Source organism: Rhinolophus ferrumequinum, chromosome 12, assembly GCF_004115265.2.
Source record: "Rhinolophus ferrumequinum isolate MPI-CBG mRhiFer1 chromosome 12, mRhiFer1_v1.p, whole genome shotgun sequence".
Lineage (NCBI taxonomy): Eukaryota > Metazoa > Chordata > Mammalia > Chiroptera > Rhinolophidae > Rhinolophus > Rhinolophus ferrumequinum.
The window spans coordinates 619,904-635,892 of record NC_046295.1 but is presented as its reverse complement, the minus strand read 5'-3'; the positions used below and the strand labels follow the sequence as shown (position 1 = coordinate 635,892).

The following is a 15,989-nucleotide window of genomic DNA, read 5'->3' as shown; positions in this document are numbered from 1 at the left end:
TGCCAAGGGCCTAGGAAGCACTAGCAAGCTGAGGTCGTCTTAACTCAGTTTGATGACTGATGTCTTTCGTCTTAACTCAGTTTGATGACTGATGTCTTTAAAACAAAGCGGCAGGTCCTGTAAGGCCTGTGGACTTCTGGCTGACTTAATCTTAAGGCGCAGCATTTTGGGTACTCAGCCAAAGAGGAGGTTCATCATGGTTACTGTCCCCATAGTCCTGGAGGTTGGTTAAAAGTGTCTCTTGGCCGACTTTTCAGAATTGTCACTCCCCTTCCTGGACAAAAATATCCAAATGTCTTTGTCTTCCCCCTGGTCTTCTTAGCTCTGCCTTTAAGCTTGTTTTCAATATTTTGTTCAGCTTTTCCTAGTTGACCTCAGCCCAATTACATAGTCCAGCATTACTCCAAGTCTAACCCTTTCATTCTATGTCTGGTATATGTATAAACTTGGGGTGCCAAAAAACGTATACAAGTGGACACTTTGGTCAATGTTGCTCAATTAGTAGTTTGCCGTAATGAGAAGTGTCTGGACACTGATGGTAACCACTTTGAGCACCTCTTGTAATTGCAGAAGTCAAACGTGACTTGTATTCACCTTTTGTTATCGGTATATATTGACTATTACAATTTTAATACAGTTTTTCCTTTCTTAAAATGTGTATACATTTTTTGGCACCCTCTGTATGTTTCTAGTTTTGTCCATCTGATGAGTGAAAAATATTTCACTGTTAGAATTTGCATTTTCTTTATTACTAATAAGGTTGGGCATCTTTTCATATCTTTATTGGCTATTTTTTGCCTTTGGTCAATTTATTTGGTCCGTATCTTTTGGATACTTTTCTTTTTCCGTACTGCTCTAGCACTTTATATATTCTTACAGATTTCAAATATTTTCTCCCATTCTTTCACAGGTCTTTTACATTTGAATTACGACTATGTCATATAAAAAGATTTTAGTTTTTAGGTATTCAAATCTTTCAGTCTTTCATGGCTTCTGGGTTATATGTCTTGCATATTAGGACAAAGTAAATATTTTAGACTTCATTTTTTATATTTATCTCTTTAATTCTTTAGGACTGAGTTTTGCATATTTTGTGAAATATCTGATTTCTTAGCTACATGAGTAGTGGAAGGAGAGGAGACACTTTTTCTTTCGAAAGGTTTTGCAGGCCCCGAGCAGAGCAGTCCTTAGGCCTGGAGAACACAAACCTGGGGGCCCCCAGCCCTTCCTGGACAGTCCTGTGTGTGGGCGGTAAAGCTTGGATGTTTTCTCAGCACGGGTCCTCCTAATTGAGTGACGTGTAGGGGGACGACTGAAAGGGAGACATCACAAAAATGTTGGGGCCAGTGATAATGTGTAAGGCCCACTTACTTTTTGGGAACTAGTTTATTTTTGTAAAAGTGAGAGCTATTCAATCTAAAAAAATTCAAATGATACATGAAAGTTCAAAAAAGAAGGGGAGAAGTGCCAAGCTCCTCGCTGTCTGTGACACACATGTGAGCACACACATGGTCTTACACGTCAGGACTTGCAGACTATGCGGTGTGAGGCGACAGCCCTGGTGGGGGTCATCCTGGGTCAGTGTGGACCCACCTGCCTGTGCTCGGACACCACAAGCTTCAGAGCCCAGACGCCTGGGTGTGAGTCCTGTCCTGGTGTATCTGGCAGTGCAGAGCGGAAGGTTGCCCTGTGTCTGTTTCCTCATCCGTAAGCCAGGACACTAGCAGTGTCTGCCTGTGGGTCACTGTGAGGCATGAAGTGACTTAACACACAGTTCGGTGACCCCTCTGGCGTCATTCTAGGAGGCTGCATGACACTCTGGCGCGCCATGTGACCTGAGGTAGGTTCTCTCGCTCCGAGCAGGCCTTGGGGGACGTGGGTGTGCCGCCACGCTGAGGTGGGAGCGGTGCTTGCTCAGCAGCAGCCGAAGCATCTTAAGCTCCTTTCCTAAGGTGATTGCCTTGCGGAAGACAAGGCCTCGTCCCCGGGCTTGGGGTCGCGGCCGATAGGCTGCTCGCAGCGAGGTCAGGCGGCAGGTTGGCAGGCCCCCCACCTCACCTGTCCCCCCCACAGGTGCAGCAGTACCGGGTCGCCATGACTGCGAAGGACTGCTCCATCATGATCGCGCTGTCCCCCTGTCTGCAGGATGCGAGGTGAGGCGCCCCCGCTGTCGCACGCCGTCTGTGGTCTGACAGGGTGCCCCCACCATTCAGAGCCCCAGGCAGGGTCCCTTTCATTAACCGAGGCTGAGCCCAGGCTACTTGATGTCATGCCGGTTACTAACTCTTGCTCTCTAGACACTTGTAATTGAGTCAAAAAGCCGTTTATGGAGAACAGTTTTAAAAGATTTTTCTACTAACTTGAAGATTACTTTTATTTTCTAAGAAAATACCCTGAGGACTCAGAAGCACTTTGGACCCTGTAGTATGCACCCCTTTCTCTCTCAGGCAGCACCGAGCTCCTGTCCGGGCGGCAGGGCCTGAGAGAGGCTCCCGTGGGCCTTCTCCTCCCCTCGGCCAGGCCTGAGGTGCCGGCCTCCAGCCATTTCAAAGCCTTTGAAACAGCACATGCCCCTTCTGCCTCCTGCTTGCAGCCCCTCGCCCTAGACGGCACTGTCATCCAGTCTCCTCCCCGCTGTTTTTAGGAATTCAGACTGAACCTGGGAACCTTAGTAATTAGATGGCAGTCTCAGTGCTGATCTGCAGGGTGCAGAACCTCACACACATTTGTGGACAGAACATTTGTGGAATGTTTTGCATCCTTCTGGCAAATGATCCTGGGTCAAGATGACCTTGTCACTGGCTTCCAGCCACCTGTTTTTCTGATGTTTTTGAACTACACATTCCCAGGAGTCCTGCTTCCTGGCAGGCACAGAATTGTCCATTTTCTGATAGGAGCTACGCAGGGACATGTATGAAATACAAAAAAAGGTTGTTCTGTTTTGTTGGAAACTCCTGTTATCTCTGAAGAAAATGCCCCCAGTGCTTAGCTATGAGGAATCTTCACTGGATTAAGCTAGTGTTGGATGAGAGAAAACCACACAGATGCCACCCTGCTTGAGGCCAGGACGCAGTTTGGCTGTGGAAACGTGAGGGGCTGGCTGAGGACCTGGGGCCCTGAGACCCTCAGGAGAAACTGGCACGTTGGGAGAGGAGTGGGGACACGTGTCGAAAACGTTCGGAGCCACAGGGCACCTGTCTCAGCCCCGGGGTGGCAAAGCGTTCAGGCGTCAGGAGCCTCACCCTGGGCTCACAGGGGGCTGTGACCAGCCTCTGTGTGTGTTCACGTCATTTTGTTGGGTGCTGGTTCTCAAGTGAGAAATTGAGGTTTCCTTTAAAATGTGTGGCCCTGTCGAGGGCTGGAGACGTGGCTTGTCCCAAGCCCAGCTGCAGGGAGCTCAGGTTTTAGGCTTAGAGAGGAGACTACGAAGCAAGACCTTGATTTGCAAACGTGCTCTCTGCTGTTCAGGAGGAACTTAAGAGCCCAGCAACGAGGCCTGAATTCGTTCTTCCTGTCAGCTGTATTTTGGAGCAAGAATTAAGCCAGAGTCTAGGCCTCAATGAGCGTCATCAGAGCAGGACTGTGTTCGGCGGCCTTCTCTCCCAGGCAGGAGCTTTTGAAGTTGGTGTGTTGTTCACTTGATTTGTTATTTTAATGATTTCTTACTACTAGTTAAATAGTAGTGGGCATGAGGAAACCAGGACTCCGGACTCGTTCCTGCAGCCACACTGCACTCACCTAATGCCTGTAACCAGCCGCCCGTGTGCAGACTGCGCGCTGAGAACACACAGCTCCGTGGGCCGCAGCACTCAGCACAAAATTCACAATTGGTCTGCACGTGCTTTTAAGTACAAGCAGTTGTTTATATTTTGTTACAAGCATATGACTATTCTGATGTTTAGCGAAACCACAAAACTAAGCCCTATGGAACAAAATACAAAACACCGGAGGTATGATTTGAGAAGAAAGCACGAAACCAGCTCTGTCCCCACGTGAAAAAGCAGAGAGGAGCTCAGGTCTCACAGACATGGGGAGGCGTGGACAGGAGTCTGTCTTGGCACTTTGTCCATTTGGCTGTGAATCGCCAGACCTACTCTGTGCTTTTCCTTAGGTTCTGTAATGCCTGGCCCATGAAAGAGTCACCTTTTCAGCATTCACGTATACTGCTGGGCTATGGAGAACAGCAATTTGCGTGTTGTACACAATTGTTTTCCCACCTTTCCACACTTTAAGCCCCTCCATCGAGTTGGGTGGCGGGTGTCACCACAGAAGCTCTCAGTACAACTAGACGGGGGTGTGTGGACGCGCTCTGAGTGGCGATGATAGCACCTGGGGGTCTGAAATTGCTTTTCTGCTTCCAGCTCCGATCAAAGGCCTGTCGTCCCGTCGTCCAGGTCCAGGTTTGCCTTCTCCGTGTCTGTGCTGGACCTCGACCTCAAGCCCTACGAGAGTATCCCTCATCAGTACAAACTGGACAGCAAGATAGTCAACTACTACTCCAAGGCTGTGCGCACCGCCGACGCCACCAGGGTGCCCACCAGGTTCAAGGAAAGCGAAGACTGCACACTGGTTCTCCATAAGGTCTAGTGTTTCCCTGTGGTGTCTTTGAAACTTGAACATGGAATGTGAAGGGTGAAAGATAGAGCTGTTTTCTCTTGTGTTGGGTGAATTTTGCTGTGAATGTTTTTGCTTTTTAACCACTGTTCAGGTGGGACTATTTCTGGGAGACATGGAATGGAAGAGCACTAGGAACATCTCCCGGGACAAGGAATGTCACGTGAGCCCTGTGGGGGGCTGTCCCTGGAGGCCACGCTGGGCAGCCCTCCCTCCTGCCCAGGGCTCCTGTCCACTCTCTAAAGCAACAGCCTTATCGTAAGACCCGAGAGTTGGATCTCCTCCCACCAGGCTCCCAGCATAGAAAACTTGAATCGTCACGTACATGTTAGTTTGGACTTTTAAGAAAACATGGATACTACTGGAACTTTCCCGGCTGAGTTACTTGGTCACTTTTTTAATGAAGCCACACGTCAGCACAGGTTCGGTGGTTCCCTGCTGCAGAGCGATGGGTGTTGGTGAAGATGTCGCTTCTGAGCAGTGTGACTCGGGTCCCTCGAGAGGTGCCAGGCCCCCCACTCTGCACAGGCCCAGCAGGGATGGCTGGACTCAGGTCAGGGGTGACACCACTCATTTGAGCGTTGACTTCCATTCTTTTGTTCTGTTTTTTGCTGAATGACTTTATTTCTAACTTTAGGGGAGACCAGGCGTTCTTTCCCCCCTGAAACTGCTGCTGTGGAAGCTGGAAGCGGCTGCGACACTGAGCGGCTACGCTCAGGGCGGGTATCACGGCTGCTGTGTTCCTTCCAGCTCTGTGTTCCTGGCATTTTGGGGTGTTTGGGGAACCTCAGCCAGTTCTGTGAGAGCCAGACTTTTCCCGCCTCCCTGTGCCTGTTCCTCCCCTGGTCTTACTGAGATGTGTGGTGTTTGCAGCCTCGAGTGGTGCTGGGCCACCTCCCTGCCGGCTGCCCAAGGCCTTGTTTCTGCACAACTCCTGGCTGGCGCCGCAGGGTCACCAAAGGTGTGCCTGGCTGCTATGAAAACTGCTGGGGATCTTGGCTTCGGTTTTTTTATTCTATGGTAGGTTGTACAGATTGGTTATTTATATCATCATTTTGAAGGACTAATGAAGGCTTATTGTAACATATTATAATATTAGTGAAACCATGGAATTATATGAAAATGTTACATGAAAAATGAAACTATTTTGCTGATTGTACATTTTTGTGGGGAATTTTGCGATAACTTGAGAATTACACTTGTTTGAATCAAGTCAGCTCGTCTAAAATTTATTCTTCAATTGTGTCCTAACATTTACTTCTTACGTCTATACTCGGAGGGTCAGGTAGCTACTGAAATGACACACGCCTCGTCTCTGTGAGAGTGTTGGGACCTGGGGGCTTTGGAGGCTCCACTTGCAAGGACATGCGTGGAGCTGCGTTCCCACGGGCAGGTCACAGGCTGGAGCGTGGGGAGGGAAGTGTTGGTTTGGCTGGAGGATGTTTCATGTGGCTGGTCTGGGGTGGGGGTAGGGTGGGTAGGACCCGGTCAGGCCCGGCACTGAAATGCGCAAAGGCCCCCGGGTCCCTGTGCACAGAGCTCTGGTACCCTGGCCGCTCAAGGAGGTGGGCTGGGCGGCCCCCGGGCTGTCCTGGCTGGACAGTCTGAAACTTGGGGGGAAAGGAGCTAGCTGGGCACCCCTGCCAGGCAGTCTGGGTACCACCTTTTGCTGTACTCACCCCACCACAGCCTCTCACCAGCCGGTGGTATTCGTTCCACTGATGCCGTGTTGTCAGCAGTTGTAACATTTCCAGTGGGTGACTGAAGTCGGTCAGCGGTGAGGACTAAGCCCTGTGCAGGGGCCAGGGTCCGAGGCCCCGTGCAATGGGCACTAGTCTGCACTCTCACTGCCTTTTCTAAGCTCCTGTTTCACTTTTTGTACCACCACGAAGGGTGAACAGCAGAGGATATGCTGAGAGGTGCTGTGAATGCCTCCAAGTGCTGCTTTCCAGTGGTTTCTGCTGGCGGTGGGGTTGGGGCACGTCTCCTGGGGGTCTGAGGAGTGTCCATGAAATGAGGCTCCAGGAGCCCCAGGTGGTGGGCGGCTGCCTCCGCCCTCAGACTGGGAGTTGGGTGGGGCTGGGGGCACAGCTCTCGAGTCCAAAGACACACACCCACTCCTGGACTTTCTCAAATACTAACTTTTTAAAAAAATACACTCCACATCACTTGTTTGGCATTTTGCATTTAAATAGCTGTATTTATTTTTCATGTCCCAACAGTTTAGTTATAATTTGGCAACTGCACAGACAACATGTTCTAAAGGTGTGTCTTCTAAGCAGGAGACAGCAAGCATTGCCAGTCAGTGCGCGGCTCACTGTGGGGACTGGCCGCCGTGCTCCATGCAGAGCACGCTCAGCAGGCTCTCCAGAGCGGCCTCAATGCCCAGCACGCTCAGCAGGGCTCGGAAGCCGACAGCAGCAGTTTCTACAACTCCCTTCTTGTCCAGCTCCAGGGCTGTAAAGAAAACAAACTGGCTAAGAGACGTCCCTGAGACCCCTCTGTCCTCCCTGACTGGCCGCCCTGAAGGGACTGTGTGGGGATCGGGAGTGAAGCACTCACTCACCTGTGAGCCAAAGGCAGACAGGCCACCCCCGTGCATCCGGGCAGGAGGGTCTTGGGGCCGTAATGCCCCACATGTGCTTTTTGAGTGATCAGTGATAAAAACAATTTAAAACCTGATATAAAATGCACAATAATGAGATTTCAACTTCTGATTCTTGCCATGTAAGACCAGATAACACAAGTAGGCGTGTCTGTCGGGCACGTTATCACCAGAACACCTATGGGCCCCGCCTACCTTGACGTGGCACTTTGGTGAGAAGATCCAGCTTCGGCACAACCTTCCCTTCTTCATCTGTCTGTATCCTCCACACGATCACTAGTTCAAACCTGAAAGGTACGATCCATGACTAAGTGCCTTAGACACCTGGTGGAGAGAGTAAACTGCGGTGGGAGGACACGGCCTGCTCCTGAAGGCATCACCCATGGATGAGGACGAGTGGCCCATTAGATATCACAAACAAACAGGAAAATAGAAACGAAGACGACAGGAGATACTGTCTTGTACCCACGAGCGTCAGTGTGACGGCACACGTGAAGTACAGACGTAGAGCAACAGGAACTTAAAATGATACCAATTGATAAACTACTTTGAAAAGAACTCGGCAGTGACAGCTGAATGTACCCTGAATGTGATTCAGGGACTGCATTTCTAGGTATGTGTCCCGTGTGCTGTACATACTGTGCCCCGTGTGCTGCAGACACGAACAGGAAGGGTAGAAACAGTAGGACAAGACAAGTAACCCAAGTGCTCATGCCCTGAAAAACGCAGAAACACACACATTCACCAAGCAGAGTCTAAGCACTGAAAATGAATGCACCAGAGGGGACGTGTGCACACTGATTTATTAGGAAAAGCTAAGCCCCAGAAGCCTACGTAACTATGGCACCATCTTCTGGCGCTCGTGTGCCGTCACCACGCCCACCACACCAGGTACTCTTTCCACATGCAGGCGGCTGAAAGGCCCAGACCAGCGCTCGCTGTCTCTAAACTTCTCTGAAATAAGTTGATCAGAACGCTCCACCTCTTCCTGGACTCCCTCTCTGGTCCCCAAAGGACCCCTGCAGTGAGACCAGCAATGGCTGTGCAGACATTTACTGTCCCGACATTCCCCTGCTCCCTCCCTCAGCGAGGCCCCCCTCCTGCTTTCCTGCCATTGGCTGCTATCTGTTATTACTCCATAGACATTTCTTAAGATGTCACTTAGGTAGTTTACATTTGTCCTCTATTCATAATCCCCATTTTTTTTTTTTTTTTTTAAAAGGAGGGCGCAGCTCAGCTCCAAGTCCAGTTGCCAGTTGCAGGGGGCTCAGCCCACCATCCCTTGCGAGACCCGAGGAATTGAACTGGCAACCTTGTTGTTGAGAGCCCACTGGCCCATGTGGGAATCGAACCAGCAGCCTTCGGAGTTAGGAGCATGGAGCTCTAACTGCCTGAGCCATCGGGCCGGCCCCATAATCCCCATTTTTAACAGGAAACAACGCTCTGATTGCTGCGGAGGGACTTGGCTGGCAGGGACCGCCCCGGGGCCCACAGGGCACCTGCACTCACCCGGGCTGGCTGGTGCTCTGGACACGCATGTAGCTGGCAGAGGCCCCCTCCGGGAGGCGCACAGCCTCTGGGTACTTCTCCTGTGGGGAGAAAAAATGGTCCCAGAGGAAGTGACTGAGAAGAAGTGAACCTTCCTGCTGTGTCTCCACATTCCTGGAAGTCTCAGTGTCGACGTGCCAGTCACTTGTCCAGCACATGGCATTGTGGCGCCCCGGCCATGGCCATCCACACTCGTGTGCTCACTGGCGCTGCCATTCTAGAGCTTTCCATGGCCACATGGTCTCCAGGCTGCCGCACTGCCAACTCCCCAGTGTCGGCCTGTTACACAACAACTTCCTTCTGATGTCACCAGCTTATCCACCCAAGTCCTGAAGCTCAGGCCCATCCTGCCTCCTCGGTCCCCTCCAACCTGAGGCCGCCCCTGGTCTGTCCTTGAGGCCAGTCGTGCGGTGGAGTGTCCCTGTGACCAGAGTCCAACTGACTCACAAAGGTGAGGCCCAGATGGCTGAGGTGATGCTCTCTGCCGGTTTCTCGCTGTGAAGCAGCTGCTTTTCTCGAGAGCTTTAGCAATTAGCCTGAAGTCCTTCAGACTGAGTCCTGTGGGCTGGCCCCCCACAGCGACGGCCCTGGCGCATCCATCCTCATCCTGGCCACCGCACGGGCCTGGCCTGCATGCCGCGAACGGAGGGCAGACGGCGCCCACTCTCCTGTCAAACTGTCCGTCTCCCCCGCTGATCTGGGTAATGAGTTTGAGGAAAGGCAGCTTCATGATGAGCTCCTGCCCCATTTTAGAGTCAAAAGCATTCTGTCTGAAACAGAGAAATGAAGTGGAATTTCACAAATTTCTAGGCAGGGCTAGTTTTCCCCATGTAGGATAATCATTCTGGAAATGTCTGCCGCTTGCTACCATTCACAGCGGGGCCAAGGAATCTTTAGGATGTCAGAACTGACACCTGCGTTTAGACGTGGCCTTCAGGTCATTAGAAGAACAACAAAGCCTTGCGGGAATCTGAACAGAACGTTCACAGTGGGTAGAGGAACGAGCGACCCCATCTTATTGGTTGTTGGAAAAATGTCAGTCGGTTCTTGTGAGAACAGATCGCAGGGCTGGGTGACAGGACAGACACCATTAAACTAAGATCCAGAGTGAGATTGCAAGTTCCTAGGATCAGTTTTTGAGACATATTTCTTTCCTTGTTGTCACAGCCCTGATGCAGAAACAGCACGTAGGCTGATGCTGAACTCAGACTCAGGCCCACGTGTTCCAAACCCAAACCCAAACCCAAACGTAGCCACTGGCCACTCCAGGCCCCATAGGACAGTGAGGTGCTGCTTCATCTGAGAAATGCTCCCTCGAGAAGCCAGTCAGAGAATCTCCCAAGATGGGACCCAGGGCAGAGCCTGCGGGCGTCAGAGGATGGGCCTCCCTGAGGCCACAGGCTTCCATTTGGTGGAGTGAACTCAGCTCTGTCAAATGAGGATTCGTGGGGACAAAATGGGTCATAGCTTTCAAAGGGTTAACCCACATATCAGTGAGCCTGTTCCCAGCACAAGAGTCCAGTGCTCTCAGACCCCTGTGTGAAAGATGCCGACGGAGCAAGAACGCGTCCAAACCCCAAGCTGTTCCGGCCAAATGCTGGGGGGGTGGGGGGATGGGGGGGTGGGCTGGCTTAAGCTTACAGACGACGTCTCATTTCACTGCAACAGTTTTTATTTGAAAATATATACCTTAGGGTTTCAAATGGCAAGTGCTGGCTGATTTTTAAACCTCAAGCTTTTCTATATTAGTGACAACTGTGTAAGGAATATAGAGAAGACTCAGGAATGCAGCAGTGTGTGGTCTGGGCCTGCTCCAGCGTGAGGCCCGAGGGGACACCAAGGCTGCAGGCTCAGCCTCCAAGTGGCCCTCACAGACTCTCCAGGCCTGTGAGCTACAGGAGGACTTACAGATTGGAAGCTTCCACTAAAAAATAAACTGTACTCCGTTCAGGTTTTCTTTTAAAAAACAAACACCAAAAGTAGAAATGCTGACATTAGGAACAGGTCAAGGCATTCAGTGTGTTTCTAGAGAGCTTTGAAGGGATGTAGGAAACTTTCCTTTTACACAAATTAACAACATTGCCCCGTTTGTTCAGTTTCATTCACTTCCCTGCTGACCTCATATATGTTCAGAGCACAACACAGACAGGAAGAAAGCTGATGAGCACCCTAGGGAGACAACGTAAAGAGCAGAGCCTAGCCACGGTCACTGCTTAGAAATACAGAGTGGTAATAAATTCCTTTAGCTTATTTTTTTCTGGAAAGCTCTTTATCTCTCCATCAACTTTAAATGATAGCCTTGCTGGATAAAGCAATCTGTGGTACATTTATACAATGGAGTATTATGCAGCCATAAGGAAGAAAGAAATCTTACCATTTGCAACAACATGGATGGATCTAGAGAACATTATGTTAAGTGAAATAAGTCAGACAGAGAAAGATAAGTTCCATATGATCTCACTTATTTGCGGATTCTAAAGAAAAGAATAAGTGAATGAACTAATCAGAAACTGTTTGGGAGACAATGAGGAAAAACTGAGGGTTGCTAGATGGGCGGGGGGAGTGGGGGGTGGGGGGGAAGGTGAGGGGATTGGAGGGCAGTCGGTGACCACAGGATGGCCACGGGGTTTGAAAATTAATCTGGGGAACGTAATTTGGTGGTTACCAGAGCGTAAGGGGGTTGGGGGGTGGGGGATGAGGGTGAGGGGGATCAAATGTACGGTGATGGAAGGGGAGCTGACTCTGGGTGGTGAACACACAGTGTGATTTATGGATGATGTGATTCAGAATTGCACAACTGAAATCTATGTAATTCTACTAACAATTGTCACCCCAATAAATAAAAAAGAATAAAAAAAAAAAAAAAAAAAAAAAAAAAAAAGAAATACAGAGTGGGTGTCATCAACGGAAGGGAACGGGTGGCTTGGAGAGAGAAGATAGAAAGTTGTGAAAAATGATACAACTCTAAATGCGAAACGGGCTTGTGCATAAGATTAGCATATTTCAACAGCCACTGAAAGTTTTACGTTACTGTATTAGACAGCAGAATCACCAAGAAAGGGTTAGGATGGATGTCACTGCTAAGGAGATCTGGCCAATATGGTTTAGAATACTTTCCATGAAAAAGCTGCCCCCAAAAAAGGTTAGTTGTAAAATTATCAGCCTGATCTGAAAAGCACCTTTTATATTTCACATTCTGCCCCCAATAAACCAAGGCCCATGTCTGGGACCTAAAGGAAGTGAACAGGAGGGAGGCCTGTGCATTCGCCATGTCTGGGAAGCCAGGGTGCAGTCTGTGACACGGGCTCTGCACAGGCGGCCCGGCTTCCCCAGGCAGCTTGTCGTGAGCGGCGACTTCACGGCTGTTTATTCAGCTGCCTGCCATATGGCTGGGGTTTGCACGCAGGACTCCCTGGTGTTTATTAACAGGAAAATGGTGGCAGGAGAATGTTGGCAATTCAATATCCAGCCCCAGTAGTATGTATGCCTGAGACTCACTGCTGTTGGAATGGCTGCTGGATGCTGGTCCCAACAGAATACATTTTTAAACAGAGCTTTAGAGCAAACCAGCCTCGTGTGCATTATCAATTGTACCAGCCCAAATGGGAAACCTTGAATCCTGAGTATAAATGTACCCTGGAGTATCCAAAAGTAATTGCGGTTTTTGCAATTATTTTTAATCTTTCAAACCACAATTACTTTTGTACCAACCTAATAATTCTACTTGACTTTAGTATTTTCCCAAAGATTCAGTGATTTTGTTTTTTGAAAATTGGGATATAATTCACATAACAAAATTCACTCCTTTAAAGTGTATAATTCAGTGGGTTTCAGTGTATTCATAAGGTTATATAATTTCCAACCCCTTTCTAAACCCAGGCATTTTCATCACCCTGTAAAGAAACTCTGTACCCTTCAGCCACCGCCCCTGAGCCCCTCAGCACGCCCTCCTCCCCACCCAGCCATAAACAACCACGGATCTACTTCTGTCTCGACAGACCTCCCTGTTCTAGGCATTTCATAAATATGGAATCAGTCATACAATGTGGCCTTGGTGACTGGCCTCTCCAAGTGTGTTTTCAGGGCTCACCCGTGTGTCAGCACTTCACGCCCCTGCTGAACACTTCCCATCCCACTGCGTGGGCATGCTGATATGTTTGTCTGTTCATCGGCCGGGCGGCACTCAGGTGGTCTCTACTTTGTGGCTGTCGGGAATAACACTGCGATGAACATTTGTATACAGGTTTTCATGTGGACAGGTTTCCATTTCTCTTGGTTATCTACCTAGGAGTGGAACTGCTGGTCATCTAACTCTACGTAACCACTTGAGGAACTGCCAAACTGCCCTAATTCCTTCCGTAGTGTTAGAGGATTCTGATTTCTCCACATCCTGGCCAACACCTGTTATTTTCCTTTTTTTTTTTTTTTTTTTTTTTTTAAAATTCTAGCCATCCTAGTAGGTGTGAGGCAGTATCTCATTGTGGTTTTGATTTGCATTTTCCTGATGGCCAGTGATGTTGCACACCGTTACATGCAGACAAATGTTGACCATTTGTACACGTTTGGAGAAATGTTTGTTCAGATCCTTTGCCTATTTTTTAACTAAGTTATTTCCCTGTTTATTATTGAGTTGTAATAGTTCTTTATATAGTCTAGATACAAATCACTCGTCAGATACAGGGTTTTCTAAAATGCTCTTCCATTCTGTGGACTGTCTTTTTACTTCCTTAATGGTGTCACTTGTATAAAGTTTTTAATTTTGATGAAGACCAATTTATCTATTTTTGTTCTTTTTTCACTTGTGCTTTTGGAATCACAGGTAAAAAATGCAATCCAAAGTCACAGATTTACACCTATTTTCTTCTAAGAGTTTTGTATTTTTAGGTTTTAAAATTGGGTCTTTGATCCATTTTGAATTAATTTTTGTATATGGCATGAGGTAGAGGTCCAACTTCATTCTTTTGCCTGTAAATATCCAATTGTTCAAGCACCCGCTGTTGAAAACATTGTTCCTTCCCCATTTATCTTGGCTCCAGTCACATTGTAATAACATTTTGTATCTTGAAGACAGCCTGGTCAAGAGATATGTGAGATCAGTGAGCTCAACTGTGGGACAAAAACTCATCCCAGACTTCTCAACAAATGGTGCTGGGGACAATTTACTTAAGATGGATCATAAATATAAATGTAAGAGCTAAAATTATAAAAGTTCTGAAGGAAAACATAGCAGAAAAATCTTTGTAATTCTGGATTAGCCAAAGATCTTTCAGATACAAAACAAACAGCAGGATCCATAAAAGAAAAATAAACTGGGTAATTGAAAAATTCATTTTCTCATAATTAGAAACTACTGCTTTTCTCTTTTTGAACAAGGAGAGTTTAATATAAAGTTTTTTGAGCCCTCAGCTAAACAAGCTGCGGAGGGTCAGCAGTATTTTACATACAGATTTAAATACTTTGATGCTTTAGAAATTTCAAGTTGTCTTGTGCTTTTTTTTTTTTTTTACAATATTTATATAAGAGTAGTACTGTAAAGCTAAAGTCATATTTCTATTATGATATTTTTTCTAAGGTTTTTATTAAAATGTAGCTAACTTACATTATATTAGTGTCAGGTATACACAATAGGTATTCAACATTTATATACCTAAGGAAGTGATCACCATGATAAGTTCAGCAACCATCTGACACTGTACCACGGTGTCACAATATTATTGACTCTATTCCCCATGCTGTATATTACATCCCCATGACTTAACTTGTTCTATACATGGAAATTTGGACCTCTTATTCTCCTTCACTCCCCCGACCCATTGTTAAAACTTTTCTGTTATAGTTGACCTTCAATATTATTTTATATTAATTTTAGATGTACAGCATAGTGGTTAGAAATCTATATAATTTAAGCAGTGATCCCTCTGACTAGTCTAGTACCCACTTGGCACTATACATACTTATTACCATACTATTGACTATATTCCATATATTTTATGTTACATCCTCATGACTATTTTGAAACTACCAATTTGTACTTCTTAATCCCTTCCCCCTTTTCACCCATTCCCACCCCCTCCCATTTGGCAACCATCAAAATGTTCTCTGTATCTATGAGATTGTTTCTGTTTTGTTTGTTTATTTTGTTCTTCAGATCCCACATATAAGCGAAATCTCATTGCATCTGTCTCTGTCTGACACACTCCACTCAGCACAATACCCTTCACGTCCATCCATGCCACTGCAGATGGCAGAACCCCTCCCTTCCCTGGCCGAGCAGTATTCCATTGTATATGTACCATCTCCTCTTTATCCCTTCATCCATCAAAACACACCCAGGCTGCCTCCACCTCTTGGCCATTATAAACAATGCTGCAATGAGCATATTGATGCACATGTCCCCTCGAAGTAGCATTTTGGGTTTTTTCGGATAAATACCCAGAAGTGGGATGACCAGGTCCTTCGTTGTCGCGTTATAGACTTTGTTTTAAAGTCTATTTTGTCTGGTATAAGTATTACTACCCCAGCTTTTTAGTTTGTTTCCATTTTCATGAAACATCTTTTTCTATCCCTTTACTTTCAGTCTGTGTGTGTCTGTAGATCTGAAGTGAGTCTCTTGTAGGCAGCATACTTGAATGTTAGGGTTTTAGGTTTTTACCCATTCAGCTCACCCATCTTTTGGTTGCAGCATTAATCCATTTAACATTTAAAGTAATTGTTACTGACATTTTATTATTCATGTTTTTGAGGGTGTTTTTGTTTTTGTTTTTTTGCCTTCAAGAAGTCCCTCTAAGATTCTTTGTAATACTAGTTTGGTGGTGATGAACTCCTTTAGCTTTTTCTTGTCCGGGAAGCTCTTTATCTGTCCTTCAATTCTAAACCATAGATTTGCTGGGTAGAGTAATATTGGTTGTTATTCAACCAATTTTGAATAAATAAATTTTGAATAAAAAGTCCTTGCTTTTTACTTGGAATATTTCATGCCAATCCCTTCTGGCCATACATAACTATGTATGTTGAGATGTCAGCTGCCAGTCTTATGGGAGCTCTTATGTAGGTAACTGCTTTTCTTGTGCTGCTTTTAAGATCCTCTCTTTGTCTTTAACCTTTGCCGTTTTAATTATGATGTGTCTTGGTGTTGGCCTCTTTGGGTTCATCTTGTTTGGGACTCTCTGCACTTCCTGGGCTTATATATCTATTTCCTTCACCAGGTTAGGGAAGTTTTCAG

The 15,989-nt window shown here is 47.2% G+C and overlaps 2 protein-coding genes across 6 annotated transcripts in view; one reads left to right on the top strand and one right to left on the bottom strand.

The window, feature by feature from the left end:
- Positions 1 to 5,820, top strand: part of IPPK (inositol-pentakisphosphate 2-kinase) — a 50,673-nt gene extending 44,853 nt beyond the window's left edge. For 2 of the 3 annotated variants that reach the window (XM_033123167.1, XM_033123169.1), the window contains exons 12-13: positions 2,074 to 2,153; positions 4,362 to 5,820. In XM_033123167.1, the coding sequence (XP_032979058.1) occupies positions 2,074 to 2,153; positions 4,362 to 4,587 (306 nt within the window). In that variant the 3' untranslated portion in view covers positions 4,588 to 5,820. The other variant, XM_033123170.1, reaches the window with a different exon arrangement.
- Positions 5,821 to 6,792: 972 nt separating this feature from the next.
- Positions 6,793 to 15,989, bottom strand: part of CENPP (centromere protein P) — a 237,870-nt gene continuing 228,673 nt past the window's right edge. The window contains exons 6-8 of one of the 3 annotated variants that reach the window (XM_033122661.1): positions 8,729 to 8,808; positions 7,415 to 7,506; positions 6,793 to 7,071 (exon numbers count right to left, since the gene is read on the bottom strand). In XM_033122661.1, the coding sequence (XP_032978552.1) occupies positions 6,929 to 7,071; positions 7,415 to 7,506; positions 8,729 to 8,808 (315 nt within the window). In that variant the 3' untranslated portion in view covers positions 6,793 to 6,928. Of the gene's footprint in view, positions 7,072 to 7,137; positions 7,293 to 7,414; positions 7,507 to 8,728; positions 8,809 to 15,989 lie in introns of those variants that run through there. The other 2 variants (XM_033122662.1, XM_033122664.1) reach the window with 2 other exon arrangements.